The sequence below is a fragment of the Musa acuminata genome, chromosome BXJ1-4 (genome assembly GCF_036884655.1).
Source record: "Musa acuminata AAA Group cultivar baxijiao chromosome BXJ1-4, Cavendish_Baxijiao_AAA, whole genome shotgun sequence".
NCBI classification, from domain to species: domain Eukaryota; kingdom Viridiplantae; phylum Streptophyta; class Magnoliopsida; order Zingiberales; family Musaceae; genus Musa; species Musa acuminata.
Window position 1 is genome coordinate 36,227,674 of NC_088330.1, and position 19,827 is coordinate 36,247,500.

Consider the following 19,827-nt stretch of genomic DNA (forward strand, 5'->3'; position numbering starts at 1 on the left):
ATTTTATACTACTCTATGGAGCTAAAAACTCCTAAAATAATTGCCTGAATGGACTGTTTCTATGCAGTTTTACTTTTGTGTGCACATAATTTGTGTTTACAAGCTTGAAACGACTATAAAAATTAATCAAAATGGGACCATCAAATCTACTACAAGCCTTCTACATTTTGTGCAAAGCTTAAATAAAATCGTGAGACATGAACATATATAAGCATTATATCAAACACACTATTTATAACTTTGTCCATGACATCAAACACTCTCGTTATAACCTTTATGGATGCTGCATTTTTTTGCTTTCGCTGAATCTTCAGTCTTCTACTCCAATTGCAATATGCCTCTTGACTCTCAACTACTTTTCGTCGTTATCGTTGAGTAGTCGAACTTTAATCCATCACGTTGCTTCAACTCGCTAATGACTCTGGTATGGGGTCAGTCGAATTGTGCTTATTTTTATTGGTTCATTCAAATCCCCTAGATGAAGGAAAATATCTTTGTTGTTGTGCGCCAATCTCTCAAATGTCTCACATCGCTTAAACTGGTTGGATGTCTACTAGAGTTTTGATGAGCATCGCCTCACCGACTTTTAAGTTATTAAAGTATTTTCTACATAAAATTTGCTTATTGATTTTACTTTTAATTATTTATCGTCTTTAAGTAGGTTCGCATTATATCCGCTTTCAATTGTCATTCTGTTAGGAAATGAAGCAATAGGCTGTTCTTGGTAGAACTGATTATCATTGGTGAGAATTTAACAATTGTTGTTTTCCACTAGGTTTCTTCGAAAGATCTTTGAACATGTGCAGCGCTCCTCTACTAGATAAATAAGAGAATTGAGATATTCGATTTCGCTCATTCTCTTAAGAGTTAAGAAGACAAAGGTTACTCGACTTTACCCACCTTCTCGATGGTTATATACAATGCATTGAATTGGTTACTAGCCTTCACCCGTTCTTAACTGACACTTTTAAAGCACCCAAAGTGTTTGCACTCCTTGAGTTAGCTAATGTGATTTGCCTCATTATCATCAAACTTAATGCAAAAAATTTTACTTGAAGAGTAAAATTTTACCTCAATTTAGAGGAAGTATCAGCTAATTTTGATCACTTTTGGGATTATATCGTCTTCTCCATCATTTCTATCAGCTACTCCTTTGAGTAAAAAATGTATAACACTGTATACTGCTTATTTCGTTCCTTGGTCAAGTACTCTTGCATCGACTCGAAATCCCTCACTTTCAACTATTTTGATGAGAAACTTGTTAACACCAGTCTTATAAAGTTTCTTGGCCATTACCCTTTGGTCTTGTCTTGATACTTAAAGTTTGCCTCTACATGCTCCATCTCCTCGGCACTTTTTACGATCTAACGCTCTCCGTTCATAAAAGCAAGGGATCGATAACTCCATAAAAGTTTTACCTCTACAGTACCATAATGTTGTCATGCCCATTACCCTACTATCTGTTGCCTCATATATGCATCCTTTTCTTCATGATCAGTAGATCTACCTTTGCGGCACTATGAGACTCATCTGAGTCCATCTCTATTCTAACCGACACTTGCTTTTGAGTAGCCTAGTCCCTCTAGACTCATCGTCGCTTCTTCGCCTCTTTAAACAATTTATTTTAACACTTCTATATTCTCCGAACAATTTTCCTTGGTCAATGAAAAGATAAACTACAACTTTCATGCATAGTCTCTGCCATCATGTTGTAAGGCTCACGCCGATTCTATTTTCCTTTGCTTCCTCGATAGTAATATTCGCTTACTCGATCTTGTCATATAACTTATTGAGTTCACTTAAGCGAATATGAGTTTTGAAATAATCCAAACTCTCCAACCGCTTCGATAATATCTCTGTATGATCAAGTTCTCATCCCGAGACTTATTGGCACTTGCACTTAGAATTCTCCTTCGGTGGTACATAACTCTCATATGCTGATAACCAAAACTTTCATCCGATGTAAAATTTGATATGCGTAAGGAAGACCCTAGATACTACTATAAAGGCCTATTCAACTCTATGGAGTTAGATCCCTCCCAAATTAATAGTTTGAATGACTTGTTTCTATGTAGTTTTGCATATGCACGATAACTATATGCATAACTATACATAACCTACATTTATAAATCTGAAACAACCATAAAAGTTAATCAAAATAAAATTATAAAATCTATTGTAAGCCTTTTACATGTTTGATCAGAGACAATACAGTAGTCGGCAAAGGGAACAACGAAACAATGACACGAAATGAAAAAGCACAAATCAAACATGGCAAAAAAAGGCAACAAGAAAAGAATGAACGAGGAAGGACACATTTCAAAGCCTCTTTCTTCCATCTCCTTCGCATGCGCTATGTGTATGGTGGCCCTTTATGGACTCCCCACGTCTCACAGAAAGCCCACCTAAATTCCACCAAATTGTTCTCTGTCCATATTTACAGCAAGTGCGCAACTTGAGCGCCCCACCAAGAATTAGGACATGTCCCTACCGTGAGGAAGAAGAGATTCTACTCGAAATGCCATTGCATTGAATCGAAAACGTAGATCGGACTCCGATCAAGAATATAATAACCCGGAAAAGACGCAAAATCAAAGAAGCTATTTGGTTCATCAGCGATTGCAATCAACGGATCGGAAGAACGGACGCAAAGAGCATAGGGTTTCAGTACTGTGAGACCATTACGTACCCACATCGGCATCAACTGCGTTCGTCTGATGCCCGATGATCTCTGAAATCTACCAAAAACACATCTTACCCTTCCCCTGCAAGCCTCAGTCGAGAGACGAGGTTAGGCTACTTCTGAGTTGTAGAGTGACCCAAGAGGTAGGGATCCATGGCGGCGAGACTCTGAAACCGTAACCCTAGAGAACACCGCGTGTGCTTGTGGTATATAGGGACGGTGGGGGCATCTTTTTGCATATTAGTCCTTACGAAGTTTAAATTTAGCGCATTTGTCCTTGAAGTATAATAACGGTGGCCCAGCCTCTATATATATATATATATATATATATATATATTCTCTCTCTCTCTCTCTCTTAAGTTTATAGCTTCCGTTGCCTTCTCTTCCTTAACGCGACTGTAATCGTATTTTAGGGTTTCTGATGGGATCCGAAGGTAGACGGAAGGTGCCGACCGACTCCATCCCTTTATGTCCCTATGCCTATTCCGTGATTTGGGACATTTTTTGCGGTGAATTGCTGTGTAAAAGTTGGATGTTTCTTCATTTCTTATCGATTGAGGACGCAAGCTTCGATTCTTAGATGCTCGAGGTGAGAGAGGAAGTGACTTTTTTTTGTCTTGAATCGAGGTTGATGCTAGTCTCGGAGCATTGTCGTTGATGCCACGTGTGGAGGGTCATGCGGGTGGAAAGGGGATTGTTGTTGAGATTATGAAAGAGTTTGTAGGGCGAAGAGATTGAACAAAACCTACTGGAAGAAGCCTTTTTACAATGTTTGTGACGTTCACAGAGCACTGCATTTTAGGTTTTTTATTTTTATTTTTATTTTTTCTTTTTTGGCTAATTTTGGAGTTGTCATTTGCTGAAATCATTAGAACGACCTTATGACGGATTGACGAAATTAATTGTGACTATTTCCACAAACTTAGAACTTTCAATTGGCAACCCATGAATTGTATACGATGAACAACTTAGAAAAGCTAGTGGATGATGCAGATTAGGTATCTAGTTAACCTCATCTTAGCGATTCGGTAAAATTGTGGTGATTGTAGTGGAAATGTGAGGACTATCTCATCAGCTTAGATTTAGGTCTTTCGGTAGGTGATAGCTTACGAGTCATTAGCTCATTGTACTTACACTTGTTTGTCATATTGCAAGGATACTTGGTTTGTTGCTGCCCTGAAGCATGTTTTCCTATATGGAGGAAATTGTGAAGAATTATTTGTAGGATAAATTGCAGAAACCTTAAAAGGAAGTCGACAGAGAATTCAAACAAAGTTGTAGTATTACCAATATACATCTTCAAAAGGGCAGGGTTTTTTTCAACTTTACAATGTATGATTTGCACAAATACGCTTCTTGCTATCTAGAGCTCTTGACATTGTCAAGAAGCAGAAACAGAAATTATTAGCGACTTGGCTTGCAACCACTTTTCCTTGGTTCTATTTCCTTGACAACTAAATATTGTTGATGAGCGCTCCACGAGAAGGAGAATTCTACTGTTAAGTAACCGTAAAGACTGTTTAGGTTATAGTGCAACCAAAATTGAGAAGCTGCCTTCAACAGTTGAAGGCAAGTATGTCACTTTTGGTTTCTTAAGAACATGGGGCAAGAACCTTCTCAGATCTAAGGAAGCCATTGCCAAATTCTCAGGTGGTGCTCAATCATCTTCCGATGATGGATGGTTCACTATATTGGCTTCTTTGCTTTCGTATCCTGGCCTCAATTATGCAGGACCACTCTTGAGTTCCTGATGAAATAGAAAAAAGAAAAGATTGTAGATGATTAATTTAGGAACTTAGATTCTTCTTGGAAACATTCCTCTTTTTGCCATTAAAGAAATAATTCTATTGTGAAGGATTAGATCTTCTGTTTTGTGCACAATCTCCATTGAGTGTATATCGGACTTGCTCAAATCGCAGATCATGTCACAACTCCTATCTATGACTATGAGGATATTATAGTTGCATACCTGAATGCCTATCTTTAATTGACTATGAAAAGTTATGCACTGGAGTCAAGTAACTATACATTTTTTTGCTATTTCATATGTATTCTCCTTTGTTCTTTTGCATATACTTCTGGACTTCACTAAGCATGGTTCGATCTTGTTAGTCTAGTTTGTTAGGTGCTGTCAGCTAACCTGGACAGAATGAGAAAAGGAGACAATGAATGGAATCCTTACTTGCATGGGAATTTGATTGTAAATATTTGAGGTACGGAAGCAGTTCCTGAGCACAAAATGTTGCATATTTTCTTCCCCTAGTGTTCTCAATCTGTTGAGCTCTGGCAATATGATCGTTCCAAGATCCGGCCGGTCTTTCCGTCTTAGCTCTGCACATTTAAGTGCTAACTTCAATAAACCTAAAGCTTCCTCGACTGGCCAATCTTGGACTGCAGGATCCAGCATATCTGCAAATGTTCCTTTCTCAATTGAACGCTCCACATGATGAGTCAGCCCCATGGGAGGTTTCCCAGTGAGTAGCTGCAACAACAAGACTCCAAAAGAGTATATGTCAGACTTTATGCCTAGCATTCCAGTCTGTTGATATTCTGGATCGATGTAACAGAATGTTCCAGCTGCAGATGTCATATGATACTGGGTGACACTGTCTGCCACAGATGGGGGTACCAGGCGGGCTAGGCCGACATCACTAATTTTGCTCACATAATATTGGTCGAGGAGGATATTTGCAGGCTTAAGGTCTCTATGAACCAATGGCTCTGGCTTAGTTTGATGGAGGAAAAGGAGCCCTGTGCCGATCTCTGCAGCAATGCGGAACCTATGCTGCCAGGGGATGGGTGGTGTATTTCCTCGCCGGTATAAGCGGTCCTCCAAGCTCCCATTTGCCATGTATTCATATACAAGGCAACCGTATTCTGGGCAGGCACCGAGGAGAAGAACCATATTTGGATGCCGAATGCAACTTAGTATTTCAACCTGGGCAACAAAGTTGAAACATGGGAAAGGTTATCAATCGGCAATTCTTCTATAACATGGGTCTAATTCTTGTGATCATTTCAAAGTATTCATGTTTCTAAATGATTTCAAGATTTCCAACAGTTTGAAATGCAGCTGTGTGTGATAATACTAGATACCTCTTGCTGAAACTGTGATCTCCCTTGGGATGCATCTGGTCGCAGTGCCTTAATGGCAACAGGGGTGTGATCAAGATAGCACCTGTAGACAGGACCATACCCACCTTCCCCAATTTTCCGGTTCTCTGCAAAGTTTTCTGTGGCTGCTTCTATATCCTCAATTGTGTATTTCCTATACCTCAGGTCAGTCTTGGACAAAATACTTGAGGACTTTTTCTTCCCAGGTTCTTGGAGTGCTTGCATCTCTGCATTTATTCTTTTCTGCGCTTCCAGTTCTGCAATTCGTTTGGCCGCTTCAGCTGCCTCCAATGCTGCCTTACATTTTGCTTTCTCCTTATCAGCTAGGATCAAGGCAGCTTCTTCTGCTAGTCGAGCTTCTTCTAGTCTTTGTTGTTCCTCCATCTTCCACCGGTGGAGCTCCATTGCCTGCATCAAAAGAAATCATCACGAAAGGAACTCAATTTTGGAGGTTTTCATGGAAACATTACCTTCTGTTTAGCCGTGAGTGCTTCTCTGCATGCTGTGCTGTACATATCCATTGTCTGCTTGAGCTCTAACTTCAGCCTATTCATCTCTGCTTTCACTTCTTCCTACATGTTCCAAGGTATGTGTATTTATTATGTGATCAGGCATAAAGCTTCAATATGATTGGAATTGGTAAGTGGCATTTTCTGCTTACCACTGAAGTATTTATACTTCAACTTAGATTCTCTTCATTACTTTGCTAATGGAAAGGAAGTGCACGTACCGACATTTGAGATGAAAAGCTCCCATTGGATCGAGGAGAGAAACCACTCCTAGATGAGTAAGCATCCAATGATGACCTGTGTGGTGATTGCACTGACTCAAAGCTGCAATCAAGGCCATCTGATATGCAGGACAATCTCTGCGGGAAAAGGTGATCAATGCTTGGCTTCCCACTACTAAAAAATGGTTCATCACTGCCTGACATTGTCTCTTCTTTGGATTTTGTGCTCTGGACACGTGTTGCGCTGTTTAATGGTGACCTGTTTTAAGGCAGAAATTTAAAATGATTAGACGAAGTCTAAAAAGTTGCCACTGTCTTTGTCATTTTAGTTTGCATCATCTCTACTCTTACCTGATTGATTCTTTTTCTTTATACAGATTCCGAGTCTCAAATGCAGCATTACCTGGCAAAAGGAAACTTATTAGTTTTCTCCGGTAAAGAAACTAGCAAAAACTTGTCTTCACCAAGCAAGTGACAAGGTAACAATAGTTGATGATGCTCATTACAAAAAAAACCTTTTGTGCCTTGAGAATTCTGGTACACGACGGGCTCAGGTACAGAACTTGGTTGTTTTAGGATTTGAGATCGTAAAGGAGTAACAACTGGTGCTGATCGGACAGCATTTCTCATAGAAGAGATCTTCCCTTTGGAGATGATATAAACTGTGCAGAAATCAGGCACGCTTTTGCAGATGTTGGTGCTGACGTCTGTGTATCTAAATGATCTGAGAGAAAAAAGCTGGTAAGTATGTCTGGAGAACACAGAGATCCTGTTTGTTATGGTGTGTTGCTTGGGAATATTAGTATCACCTAACAAATCCGCCTTTTGATGCTCCTACTATCAGCTTCTCTACTCCAGCATGGGAAACAAAGTCAACAATTGCCTTTGCTAAATCGGTATCCTCCAGTATGATATCCTTGCACCTAACCTGTTAAATACTCAAAACTGAATAAGTGACTGATAGTTCCAAGGATTGCATCTCCTTAATTGATTACAACCATCTTGCATGACAACTATGAAAGAGTATTAGCGGATTGCAAGACTGACGGTCCAATGTTTCTCTAAATGAAAGGCAAACAAAGGTGAGACTCAGGATCTGACTTCTAGGAACAGATCTTCTGGATGTTTTTGGGACTATGGTTGCTCTAATCCCAGTGTGATTCTTAATTATCAAATCATTTGATGTGATTCTCAACCACCATTTCTTGATTTCAGGCTTCTTATCTGAAGAACATCATGGGCACTTCATATAAGAAGAGCAAACAATCTTGCATGACCAAAGATCCGCAAAAGTTCTTTTTTTTTGTCTTACTATGGATTTAAATACTGTTTCAATACAGGTTTCAGTGATCTTGTGGACCGTTCCAAACCGAACCGGTATACCGGACGATATACTGAATAAGATACTAAAAATTCAAAGGTATCGGGTTATAAGATATCAGTATTTGGGTCTGATCAGCAAATACCTATCAGTACATACCGAATCTAATCAGTATTCAAATTCTTTTCTCCTAGTATAACAGGACTTACATTTGTTAAGCATTTCAATGTACTAAACCGTTAGTGATCCATCCCCTCTCTTGTTTTCTTTCTTGGTTTTGACAGGCCAATTTGCATAAACTTGCTTATGACACTAAAGCATGTATTGATAGTATTAATTGTTATACCGGATAGAATCGAAGCCAGTAGTGATTCATACTGTGCATTTGTGCAGGGGGTTACCCACATTTTTGCGTTTGCAGAAGCACCGGAATGGAACGAGCAGTTGACTGGCTGCGGATGTCACATCTTCTTGATGACCCGCTGCATCACATCAGAAAGAGAATGAGCAAACAACCTGGGAGCACTGATGCTACCAAGAGCCAGGCAGGCGCCATTGCTGCAACAAAGCTTACCTGAAAGCTTGGTGATCACGTGGACGAGGAAGATGGTTTGGCCCTTGACGGCGACGTTGTCCAGAGCCCACTTCAGAGCGTTCTGGCTGCTCTTGTCCTTGTCGACGGCCACCGCGATAAGCGGGAACGACGATCGATCCGATCCCTCCGGCATCGCTCTTTTCTGGCAAAGAGAAGAATAAGAAGAAGAAGAGATGCAAAGAAAAGTAGCAGAGAAGGTCAGCTCCTCTGCCCCCTCCTCTCCCTTCTTTTGGTACCTCTCTTTCTCTTTCTTTGAGGCCACAGGGGAAGAAGGAAAGCAGAAGGTCTTTCTCCTCTGCTTCTCCTTTCTGCTGCCTCTCTTCTTCCCCTGCTGCTGCTGCTGCTTCTGCACCTCTTTGAGAAGTGCTACGGCCTATCTATTTGACTCGGATGGGCGTAGAGGGGCTAAGGGGTGGCAGAGTTTTGCGCTTCACCTCTTGACCGAGTTAGTCCGTTCTAATTTTCGGAGCCAAACGTGCCGTTCTATGGAGCCATTGGCTTCCGATGGATCCAAATGCAAGACAAATGGGCATGCGACACTAATATAATAAGAAGATATTACCATTTGCAATCTTTTTTATTATTATAATTTTATTTTAATTTTTTAATTTTTTTAAATTATCTTTTTTAAATGCAGGTAAATATTAATTTCTTCTTCCTTCTCGTCTTCTCTCTCTCTCTCTCTCTCTCTCTCTCTCTCTTCTTTTTTTTTTTCTCGGATAAATATTGACGACGAGCGACGTCGATAGCAAGCAAAAAGATGATGTCACCTTTAATTACATCTATAATGAGTGTTTAGGGGTCAAGAACACCAATTACAAATAGACTGGAAATTGCTACCATCAAGTCCATAAACCAAAGGGAAAGAAAGCGCCATGCGCACTCAATCAACAGGTGGACCTGCCGATTCCATGCGTTGATGAGACTGACCATCGGCATCCGGCGAGCAGCTGGAGACGTTGAAGCCCGCGGGGGGCTCGCTTTTGCTCCGCCCCTTTCCCTGCTTGCTTCGTCTCCGGCTTTCCTCCCCCTTCTTGGCCGAGGAGCTGTCGCTGCTGCTCGCTTTGGGGGCTTCGAAGAGAAGCAGCACCTCCTCCCTGCTGCCGTGCGGGTCTTGAACGCTCTCTAGGGTGTCGACCACCTGGTTCATGGTGGGTCTCCCTTTAGGGTTCTGGCTGAGGCAGCGGAGCGCCAGCCCGGCCACCTCCGCCGCCACCGTGCTCGAGTACTGCCCTTCGATTCGTGGGTCCATTATCTTGGGGAGCTTCCTGCTGTGTGGCAGGAGGGGGCGAGCCCAGTCGACCAGGTTCTGTTCCCGAGCCGGCCTGCTCTTGTCCACTGCCTTCTTCCCCGTAAGAATCTCCAGGAGGACGACGCCGAAGCCATAGACATCGCTCCTCGCCGTCAAGTGGCCTATGACGAATGAAACCATGTGATTTATATAAAGAAGGTAATATTATTCTGCCTGCTAAAGATTCGTCACATAATATTCAACAACTCAATCTATTGGTACGTATTTGGATCTCTATCCCGAGGTCGAGGGGTTCAGTTTCTCGCTAGATGCCTAAACGTACTTATTGTTCCTTTATTAATAACTCAAAGACATTCGGGTTAATTAAGACAATATACATTGCACAAGTGATGAATCTTAGGTTCGAATTCAAGTGTGAACATCATATACGTGTCATTTGTTATAATAAAAACTTAAAAAAAAAAAACTCAAAAGTACTAAGTTGATTGTTACCCTATTAGATAGATATATATATATATATATATACCCTATTAGATAAAGTAGGGGATCACCCGACTAAATATAGAATGGCATTGGAACTAGATTTTGAGCAAATAAAGAGGTGGATAATGCATTACCCATCAATTATCATGATTGCACTTAGACTCAAGTAAAACTTGGGTTGTTCTTGTAGAAGACTCACCGGTCATAATGTACTCAGGAGCTGCATATCCTTGTGTACCCACGACTCGAGTGGAAACATGAGTTTGGTCTCCAATGGGTCCCTCCTTTGCAAGCCCAAAGTCCGAAAGCTTAGGATTATAGGCCTGCAACATATTGCAGTAGACATGCAAAAAGTAAATACAATCATTCACACACTCAATCAACATAAGAAGCTGAGTCAGAGGCATCCACAATATATGGATAATGAAATGAATGATAGACCAGAAAGAACCTAAGGTAGAACTTTTGACCAAAAGATGAGCACAAACCGAATCTAGCAAAATATTTGATGTCTTAAAATCCCTATAAATTATGGGTCTTTCAGCTCCATGAAGAAAGGCAAGTCCATTTGCAGCACCCAGAGCTATCTTCATCCGAGTGGACCATTGCATTGTTAGGCAAACCCCTGTTTCAAAACTGGAATCGGTTAACCAAGAAACCACAAATCCAAAAAGTTATCCGTGGAACATAATAACAAGTTATTATGATAGCAAAAGATATCCCGATATTGCACATGTTTTGATACTTGCTATGCCTTTCATGCAAATCTACTGGCTGCCATCTGTACTTATTTGAAATGCAAATAAAATGATTCGTATGCATGTTGCTATTACTACACATTTTACTCTGGACATGTCATTGGAGATTAGTTCAGTGGGAATTTGTATTACTAATCTTTGGAGTTAGACACATCTTCAGCAGCAGTAATAGATTCACTTCGCCAACATTGTTACAACAGTACCTAAAATTTGTAAAAGGTTCAAAGAAAACATCAGCTAGAATTGTAGTAAAAAGTTCTCTGTGACGTTCAAAAGAATGACTTTCTGATATGGTAGCTGTTATGACAAGCTTTGATGATAGAATATGGAGGTACTGATTTGACAAGATAAAATCCATGTATTGCTATTTTCTAGAATGGTAACTTATGATGGTAGAAAAATAGAACAGATACTGTAAGAACTTTGAATACCCTTTATGCAAGTTATTCATTCGACCACTTACGTCGGAAAAGGTGCTTTTCAAGACTGCCGCAAGCCATATACTCATAAACCAGCAGCCTGTGATCATCTTCACAGCAGTATCCAATGAGTTTAACAAGATTTGGATGACTTAATTGCCCGAGATAATTGACTTCTGCCTGAAGAACCAAAAGGCATTCATTAGATCCAAAATTCGTTATGAAACTATCAAGCTTGATGAAAAAATTTGTCTCGAAGTTATCAGATACATATAGACAACAAATGTCAATAACTCTCAGGAATTTTTTGATGAAGTGCACCCAGGGAAACTCCAATTACAGTAATTAAGGTGCTCTTTCCATGGTGAAGCCCAATTTACTAACTTTGTTCTCCTAGAATTTTGGTCAGATATGTTTTACAGTAGCACATTTCATATTTTGATTCCAATGCACAACTTTGTGAAACCTAACTTGGCATAAAGTACTCTCAGTTATGCCATGACTCAATCTGATTACATGTCAAACAAGGCCTTAGGTATAATAACAGTTACCAAAAATCAAAGCCTTAAAAGGAAGTAGATAACATAAAATTATTACTCTTCACCTAGTTATTGTAATTCTTTATTTGATAAGTGCTTCTTTAAGTCTCTGTAGATGGTGTTTACTGCAAACGATTTTGCAAATGATTCATTTCAAGAAAACCAAAATTAAGGAGACAGTAGATTGAGAATGCAGACTTCCTTGCTATTTGCCGGTTTATTTAGGTGTTTGAGATGCCATGGCAATACAGATCTAAGATTATTCAAGTAATTCTAACATGTCAAAGTTGAATAATTCAATCTATCAAGTTGTTGACACTCTTTGAACTATGTTGATTTAGACAAATCATGGAACCAATTTCAATATCAATCATGCTGAATCAAAATGAACATGTTCTGTTAAATAATGCAATAAAGAGATCTTATGACAGGGAAAATACCAGCCATTCCTTGTCCCCCTGCACGCCTTCTGGATTCAACTTCTTCACTGCCACTTGGGTGGACTCGAAGCCTGGCCTCACATTCTCATCTATAATACCTTTATACACAATTCCAAAACCCCCCTCTCCAAGAACTTGATCTGCACGGAAATTCTTGGTAGCTGCACTTAACTCACTATATGTGAATATGTTGACATTTCCGTATCCAACTGTGAGCCGCAAATCTTCAACATCTTTGGGAAGGGGCAGTAGGCTTACTACATTCGGTTGACATGGATCTTTCTGCTGATCTGCCTGTTGTGGCAATCCAGCAGCATTGCCTGTTTCAGCAGGCAAAGTTCAGATAAGATATCGGAATAGAAGCTCATAAGCTGTACAATATGCCACAAACAGGCTGATATCAAACATAAGACAACACCATATCTTTTTTTCTTCACAATAATCTTGATTGATTACATCTGCCACTCATTCGGCCCGATTGACATATGCAATAGTGTGACAAGATGTCCAAAATTTTTATTCTTCTTTTGGACATTTAAATAAAAGAAAATTGATACAAGAAAATTCTGCAATACAAGGTAGTTGAATTGCTGATCTGAAAAGGAATGCATAATTTTTAACTTGTGAATGCTTTTTTGTTTCACTCATTTCTCTTTTCTTTGTGATAGGAAGGTATTAAACAGTGATTTAAAAAGTGCTAGGCGCCAAGGTACAAAAACGTCCGAGGCGCTAGGCGCTCACCCGAGTGAAACGAGACACTAAAATATATAATATATAATATAATTAATAAATATAATTATTTAAATAAAAAATATGCTATTAAATTAAGAAAATCAGGTATAAAATCACAATAAATAAAATAAATCATAATATTATTTTTTATTTTTTAAATAAAAATATTATTAAATAAATAAAAATTAATAATATTAAAATTAAAATAATATATTATTAATCTAATAAATAAAAATACTATTATTAGTATACAGTTAGTAGTATACTGTTAATATACTGTTAACAGTATAGTGAGAAGACCGAGGCTGCTGAGGTAATAGCAGCGGTAGCAGGCGACAACCGTAGCTGCAGCGGGAGCGGGAGCTGCGAGCGGCGAGCGACAACGAGAGTGACGCCAACAGCGGCGAGCGACGACAGCACCAGCGAGCAGCAATTGTGGCAGCGACGAGTAGCGACAGTAGCGACAACGGAGAAGAAATCACGATCGTGAGTGTTAGGGTTGGGGAAGTCGGGGAAATCGCGAGAGGGAGCATGATATCGGTGATTTAGTTGGTTCGATTGAACCAACTAAAGCACCGGAGACTAACCATACCTAAAAATCTGGTTCGGTCGCTTGGTTTAACCCAGGCGCTCGCCCGAAGCGCCCGATGCCTGGTCTCAGGCGAGCGCCCAGGCGATGCCTCTTTGAAGCGAGGCACCTGGACATAAAGCGAGGTGCTCGGGCCTCGCCTCGCCTCGTCCGAGTGCCTAGGTGAGCGCTCGAGAGCCTATTGAAATCACTGGTATTAAATGACCGTTAAGAAATGAATATGGTAGGGTGTGACGCAGAAAAGGTGAGAGAAGGGGTGGTTTAAATTGAACATTAAGGATTTCTTTTTTGAGGATTCTGATTAGGGGTACAGGTTTTTTTATTAGGAATGATCCTAAGTCTTACATTGCTACAACTGATAGATTTCTAATGGCCAAATATTGCTTATACAATGAGCTGATAGCCATCGTGGAGAGCTTAAAGCTAGTTGTGGATGAGGATATGAGACTCCTAGAGATTGAATCGGACTCTATCGAGCTGCTGAAACTTCTTTCCAAAATTTTGGCGCTACCTTGGAGAGTGATTAATGTTTTGAGGAATGTAAAGTCATTATTAGATTCCTTCCACGAAGTCAAAATTTTTCATATTTATTGAGAAGGAAATAGATCTGTAGATTGACTGGCTCGATACGCCTGAACAACTAAAACTATTTTTTATGGAGAGGTGACTAGCCAGATCTTTTTTATCTTTTTTGAGTGATGATTCTTCTATCACTTATGTATTCATAAAATACAAGTTATCTTTTTTGCTCTGGTTAAAAAAAAAGAAGATATGTAGATGGTAGAAGCAGCTAAGCAGTGACCAAACGGAGCAAAATCAAGTACAATTAATTATAATATTTTTTTGATCAATTAATTTAGAATAATTGACTCATTTAGAACCACATAGTCAACTACATCATCTTTAATATCAGTTGTCATAATCCGATAACGTATCCATCAATTTATATCAAATCAATAACAATACACTCATTAAATACCTATAATTCAATTCAATCTTGTTTCACCTCAAATACGGGTGTTAGATAAGGAACCCAAAACCTAGCCGGAGAAGTTCCATCTATCGATTCATAGTTGCTGCCAAGTACAGCAAGAACCATCTAACTTGGTATTCAGTAGAAAAAGGGTTTGATGTTGGGGTAAATGCCAAAGAGGGATCTGAAGCTGGTCCAACTTCGAGAAAGAACCAAATCAGGAAGCTTAACTTTACAGAGTTCGTGAACACTATTATGATGGCGAGTATAATGAAGACGATTCTTACATAGGGAATAAGAGAAGTAATACTAACTCTGTTCATCCTGAGACAGGCAGCTTCCCATCGACTCCGGACCGGATTCTCCTCGCCCCACTGAAGGCGGAGTTCCTCAGCAATCCATCGAAATCGATCCCTGGGGTCCTCTCCGCGGGCTGATCCGGACAACCGATCCCACCACAGCAGACGGTACGAAATCAAAACGATCTCTCTCTCTCTCTCTCTCTCGCTCGCTCGCTCGCTCGCTTGCTCGCGGTGGTTGGTGGAAGAAGAAGCCGGCAAACTGTGGGTTCCTTTCTAATATCGAAATCGTTCACGGAATGACCACGTAGTTGAGCTGCAATCACGAAAATACCACATAATGACACCAAAACAATAAGGTATATATATATATATATATATATATATTTGTCCTTCTAAATTTTAAAAAGAATATATTTGTCCCTCTAAATTTCAAAATTAACATAAATTTTTGTGATAAAAATATAGATGACTTAAAAAAAACTTATTTTTAGACATTTTTTTTTTCTAAAAGTACCTCTAATTTAGTGCTCTTGTTTTATATAATATCTTAAATGTCTCCCGTCGTTATCTAACTATTTTTATCTCATCGCTTGCACCTTACCACTTCGATATCATTACTTTTGCACTCATCGTGACTATCTTATTTCATCACCTCTATCTCTATCATTTTGACTCCATCGTTTTTATCTCTTAGAGGTATAGTCACTTTCTTCGTCTCGACACTTGCCACTCGTCACTTTCGTCTCATCGTGATCATCTTCTTTTCCTCCACAAAGAATTAAACACTATCTTTTATCAATATTTTAAATAACAAAAAAAAAATATATTGATAAACTCACGAGTAAAAACAAATAATTATTACATACATGATGCCCTCAATATTTTAGGGCTTTCATGTCATCTAATTAAAACCACACGGCACCATGTCATAAAATAACATGTATACTTAAGTCAGTCCGTATCATTTAGTGTAAACAATATTCACAAAATATACGCATGCCAAAGATTTTAATATATGCATGTCCAAAGTTTCACGGAGAATTGATGTGATAGGCAGTCATAACCCTTTGTTTCGTAAGCTACCAAGTTTGAATATAATTTCTTCATGGAAAACTATGGTTTGAACATACACAGTCCCATTCAAACTTGCTGTAATACCTCCCAATCTTATGAAATGGAGAATTCAATTCAACACTAACTTAGGTTGAACTGACTTTTCCATCGATTAGGAAGCTTCCGTTGGAACAATTTTAGATTATGTAGAGATTGTTTTCATTAATTTTATATATGTATATATATAATTAATACTCATTTAATTTTTTATTTATGAATTTCAAAGTTACAACTAAGAGCATAAAATAGTCCACCTTGAGAATAACTCGATACGAGTCTTGCAGAACAGACACCAAACTCAATCAATTCCCATAAATTGATTGTTTCGAACTGTGATCCTTTAAATCAAGTTTGACTCGCTTCAACAATTCCGACTAGACAACCAAAAATAACATTGATAATAGATAGGATAAGATATACATTCACTTATATTCTTCATATGATATGAGTATATTTTGAAAGATGATGTTAGTTTGTTCCTAACTTGTTGAACATTTGATTTGGCCGAAGGACATCAAACTTGACTAATGTCAAGCAAATCAAAGTGATCGTTGTCTCGTTCTTTTGCGTTGCCACCGCATGCCAATGGAATTCGTTCACCATATTCCACATGGTTGATCCCAATACGCGTTTTCTAACTCCCTTCTGGTGCTTTTCTTGTGTCCAACTGGTAAGAGCTCATCTTTGGGAATTGGCTAATTCCCCCATAGATCTATTTTTTTTATAGTTTCTTTAGAAAAAAAAATAGTCAGAGTAATATTTTGTTTAGAAAAAAAATTAATATTCGACTATTGATCCTTTTGTATTCACGGGAGAATCTTCAAGCAAGTTTATAGGGTTATTACTATTAATTTAGACTTAAAAGTATTTTTTTTTATCATATGATGGTATAGTTTGTTTAAATAATAATAATAATAATATTTGAAATAAAATCGTATAATAAATCATTTTCGAATTGATAGAAGTGTCATCCGCTATTATGTCAGTATCACTGTATCAATTTTTATTTTTTTTTATAAAGTTGATTATCATTCAAGAACTGATGCATCTCACAAGTCCATCTTTGAATTATATTGACAACCAGCTTCTTTGGGTCATTAGTCTTTTTTGTTTCCGTTGGAAACCCTCTTGTTCTTAATCAAGTCACCAAACTCCACTCATAAGTTTTCAATGATGTGAATTGAAAGCACTGACATCCAGAGAGCCAAAGTCCTAACACTTGGTGGATTATGCCACCAATCTCTCCGTGACTTGAGGTGAGTGTATGAGTAGTGGATTAAGAGAAGAAAATTTTATTACCAATCCGTTTCGTCATTTATAATTTTATTTTAATTTTTTTCATATTATGTGAGAATTTATTTTAAATAGATTTCTTTTTCTTTTTCTTTTTCTTTTTCTTTTCTTCAAGTGATGAGTGAAGAGGGGCAAATAGGAAAGTGGAAGGGAGTGGAAGAAGATGGAAATAGGAAAGTGGACGAGATAGAGAGGGGCAAATAAATGCATGTGGTACAACGCATTCTAATTTTAATGTGAAAACATATAGTATAGCCGAAAAACATAATACTTTAATGTTTGATTACTTCACTTTGGATGCAGTCCATTATCTACAACTGATGTCTTAAATGAAATTAGGCAGATGTTATTATCAGAAACATTTTTCAAAGAGCAAGACTTAGAATTCCAGTCACAAAAAATACACACCACGGGCTGTCCAAAGAACAGTGGCGATCAGATCCCCAGCTGTGTCGACTGTTCGTCGTCCTCATCTCTCGTTCCAAACCTTCCCTGGAATTGCTTCGAGTACAATGTGGGCAGTTGGGTGTAATGGTGGAACGAACCATCCTTGAGACTGCAAAGCATGATGTACTTTGATGAATGGGACCAATGTTTTCATGAATCTCATTGATATATTAAGATCACATTTCTGAAATATTTACTAACAATCTCCACAAAGATATCCTACAATTTTATATAAAGAATACAAAAATAAAAATGAGTTAGAACAGTGGAGTTGAACTCACAGGCGTATGTTCCTTTTTATTCTTCCTCGAGAAGAGCCAGGCCAGAGCATACCCTGCAACATAAATTCTGCAGTAAATACAGATTGAAAGAAGAGAGAAAAAGAGAGAAGAAGTAGAATGAGATGAATAAGAAACTCCCTTTCCTTCTTCTTCTTCTTTTGTTATTATTGCCTTCCACCTTCTTCTTTTTTTCTCTTTACACTCTTTATTCTCCTCCATCTTCTTTTTTCTCCTTTCACTTCTTTTTCTTTCTGAAGAACGAGACTCTGCAATTCATTGCACATTAAGGGAGGGTTCAAATAGTTTTTGTCTTTGATAACAATAGTACTTAGCTTAACAACTTTCATCGGAGGGCCTCGCCCCCCTGTTCTGAGCTCCAATCACCAGGGAGCTACACTTTGCTGTTTTAACTAATACACAAAAATTCCTCATTATACAAAAATAAAAATAAAAAATATATTTGATCATGGCAAGCAATGCCGAGTCTAGACTGGCTAGCCACTCCATAGCAGAAGCCCGATCAAACTTTAGATGGGGACTTTGCCACTCTCCCTGACGTTTGAGGTGGTTTGCTGCTTCTCTCAGTCTTCCAGAATAGAAAAAGACCAACAACATCAAATGTGAGAAACTTGACAAGATTTCTCAAAGGACATGATACATCAACGGATGATGCAACCGACCAATTGGATGGGGTTGATAGTGATGACCTTGGGTAGGCTGACCTTGGGTAGGCTAAAGAATTCAATGAGTTCAAGTGTTACGTCAATAGTATCCGTAATCAGAGTCATCGCTTCTCCGAGAGGTGCTCAGATCTCCGCCCAACCTCTTGTTGATGCTAGTGCGTTGAACACATCGAACCAGCGACTGCACCACTTCTGACATCGCAGGCCGGAACTCAGGCTCTGACTGTATGAATCGAAAGGAAGAAACAAGTTAGTTACCCATAAGTCAACTCACAAGTACAAACAATTGTAGATACAACAAATTCAGGACCGATTTCACATGACCACAGATCCCCAACAACAGAAGAGATTTCATAAAATGGAACAATAATGATGCACTAGTCTGGAGAAGTGCAGCCAAATGGAAAGATGACCAGCATAGGTTCAGAGAGCACTTTACCTGAATACACAGAGCAATGACATCAGCAAATCGAGATAATGACTTGGGTGGGTAGAGGCCTCGAAGGGCAGGGTCCACCATCTGTGCCAATGCATCAATGTCATGAAGTTGTGGTGCTGCCCAGCGAACTAATGACTGCTCAATTCTTGGGTTTGAACTGAAATATTTAAAAAAACTATATTCAAATTTTTGGATTATGAAAAAAGGTGTAACTCCAAGCAGTGCAACTATACCGAAAATGTCAGCATCTTCAGTTACCTGTCAAAGGGCTTACGTCCTGTCAATAACTCAAGCATGACCACTCCAAAGCTGTAGATATCGCTCTTCATTGCATAGGCAGAAGGTTTTGTGCATTCAGGAGGATTGTATCCAGGTCCCAAGTTCTCACTTGTATCCTGATGCAAAAGGGTGACGATGACTCAGTACTGTGGTTTCGAATGTTACGCATACCTGCATGGTTCCCTAATATGATGCAAATGAATTTTAATTGAACCTCGAAAAAGACCCCTAGACCACAGTCAGCCAAGCGTGGATTTAGCTCAGCATCAAGTAAGATGTTTGAAGACTTAATGTTTTTGTGAATCACAGATGGCGTGCAGACCTCATGAAGGTACCTGGACAAAGAGTGAAGCATGTTAAAA

The 19,827-nt window shown here is 39.0% G+C and overlaps 3 protein-coding genes, 1 long non-coding RNA gene and 1 other non-coding gene across 23 annotated transcripts in view; 1 reads left to right on the plus strand and 4 right to left on the minus strand.

Moving 5' to 3' along the window:
* Window positions 1–2,355: 2,355 nt before the first annotated feature.
* On the minus strand, window positions 2,356–2,461 carry LOC135672730 (small nucleolar RNA snoR103). Its single transcript, XR_010513086.1, has one exon. It is a non-coding gene; the product is annotated as a small nucleolar RNA snoR103 (small nucleolar RNA).
* A 587-nt stretch (window positions 2,462–3,048) lies between these two features.
* On the plus strand, window positions 3,049–9,971 carry LOC103983159 (uncharacterized). Of its 11 annotated transcripts, none has more exons than XR_010506862.1 (11): window positions 3,049–3,272; window positions 4,801–4,896; window positions 5,081–5,962; window positions 6,121–6,383; window positions 6,486–6,677; window positions 6,905–7,006; window positions 7,104–7,268; window positions 7,372–7,609; window positions 7,743–7,947; window positions 8,242–8,640; window positions 9,243–9,971. It is a non-coding gene; the product is annotated as an uncharacterized LOC103983159 (long non-coding RNA). The 11 variants fall into 11 exon arrangements; XR_010506898.1 differs by having other exon boundaries at window positions 7,372–7,423; window positions 7,550–7,609; window positions 8,242–9,971; XR_010506900.1 differs by adding an exon at window positions 6,409–6,436 and having other exon boundaries at window positions 6,121–6,280; window positions 6,515–6,677; window positions 8,242–9,971.
* On the minus strand, window positions 4,266–8,576 carry LOC135586857 (U-box domain-containing protein 52-like). 2 transcript variants are annotated; one of them, XM_065176435.1, is made up of 10 exons: window positions 8,423–8,576; window positions 8,254–8,330; window positions 7,337–7,455; window positions 7,043–7,251; window positions 6,879–6,930; window positions 6,528–6,786; window positions 6,268–6,369; window positions 5,780–6,205; window positions 4,866–5,621; window positions 4,266–4,430 (listed from the first exon to the last, which is right to left on the minus strand). In XM_065176435.1, the coding sequence occupies exons 1-10, from the start codon at window positions 8,574–8,576 to the stop codon at window positions 4,407–4,409; spliced, it is 2,178 nt and encodes a 725-aa protein (XP_065032507.1). In that variant the 3' UTR covers window positions 4,266–4,406. The 2 variants fall into 2 exon arrangements, with proteins under 2 accessions (XP_065032507.1, XP_065032506.1); XM_065176434.1 differs by lacking the exon at window positions 4,266–4,430 and having other exon boundaries at window positions 4,693–5,621.
* On the minus strand, window positions 9,192–15,187 carry LOC135660819 (probable serine/threonine-protein kinase PBL17). The gene is made up of 6 exons (XM_065176436.1): window positions 14,943–15,187; window positions 12,335–12,654; window positions 11,400–11,535; window positions 10,667–10,803; window positions 10,378–10,501; window positions 9,192–9,856 (listed from the first exon to the last, which is right to left on the minus strand). The coding sequence occupies exons 1-6, from the start codon at window positions 14,971–14,973 to the stop codon at window positions 9,327–9,329; spliced, it is 1,278 nt and encodes a 425-aa protein (XP_065032508.1). The 5' UTR covers window positions 14,974–15,187; the 3' UTR covers window positions 9,192–9,326.
* A 2,401-nt stretch (window positions 15,188–17,588) lies between these two features.
* The window catches only part of LOC135660895 (protein STRUBBELIG-RECEPTOR FAMILY 5-like), a 14,383-nt gene continuing 12,144 nt past the window's right edge, over window positions 17,589–19,827 (minus strand). For 7 of the 8 annotated variants that reach the window (XM_065176439.1, XM_065176443.1, XM_065176440.1 and 4 more), the window contains 5 exons: window positions 19,680–19,800; window positions 19,445–19,581; window positions 19,187–19,343; window positions 18,065–18,970; window positions 17,589–17,892 (listed from right to left, as the gene is read on the minus strand). In XM_065176439.1, the coding sequence (XP_065032511.1) occupies window positions 18,827–18,970; window positions 19,187–19,343; window positions 19,445–19,581; window positions 19,680–19,800 (559 nt within the window). In that variant the 3' untranslated portion in view covers window positions 17,589–17,892; window positions 18,065–18,826. The remainder of the gene's footprint in view (window positions 17,893–18,064; window positions 18,971–19,186; window positions 19,344–19,444; window positions 19,582–19,679; window positions 19,801–19,827) is intronic. The other variant, XM_065176438.1, reaches the window with a different exon arrangement.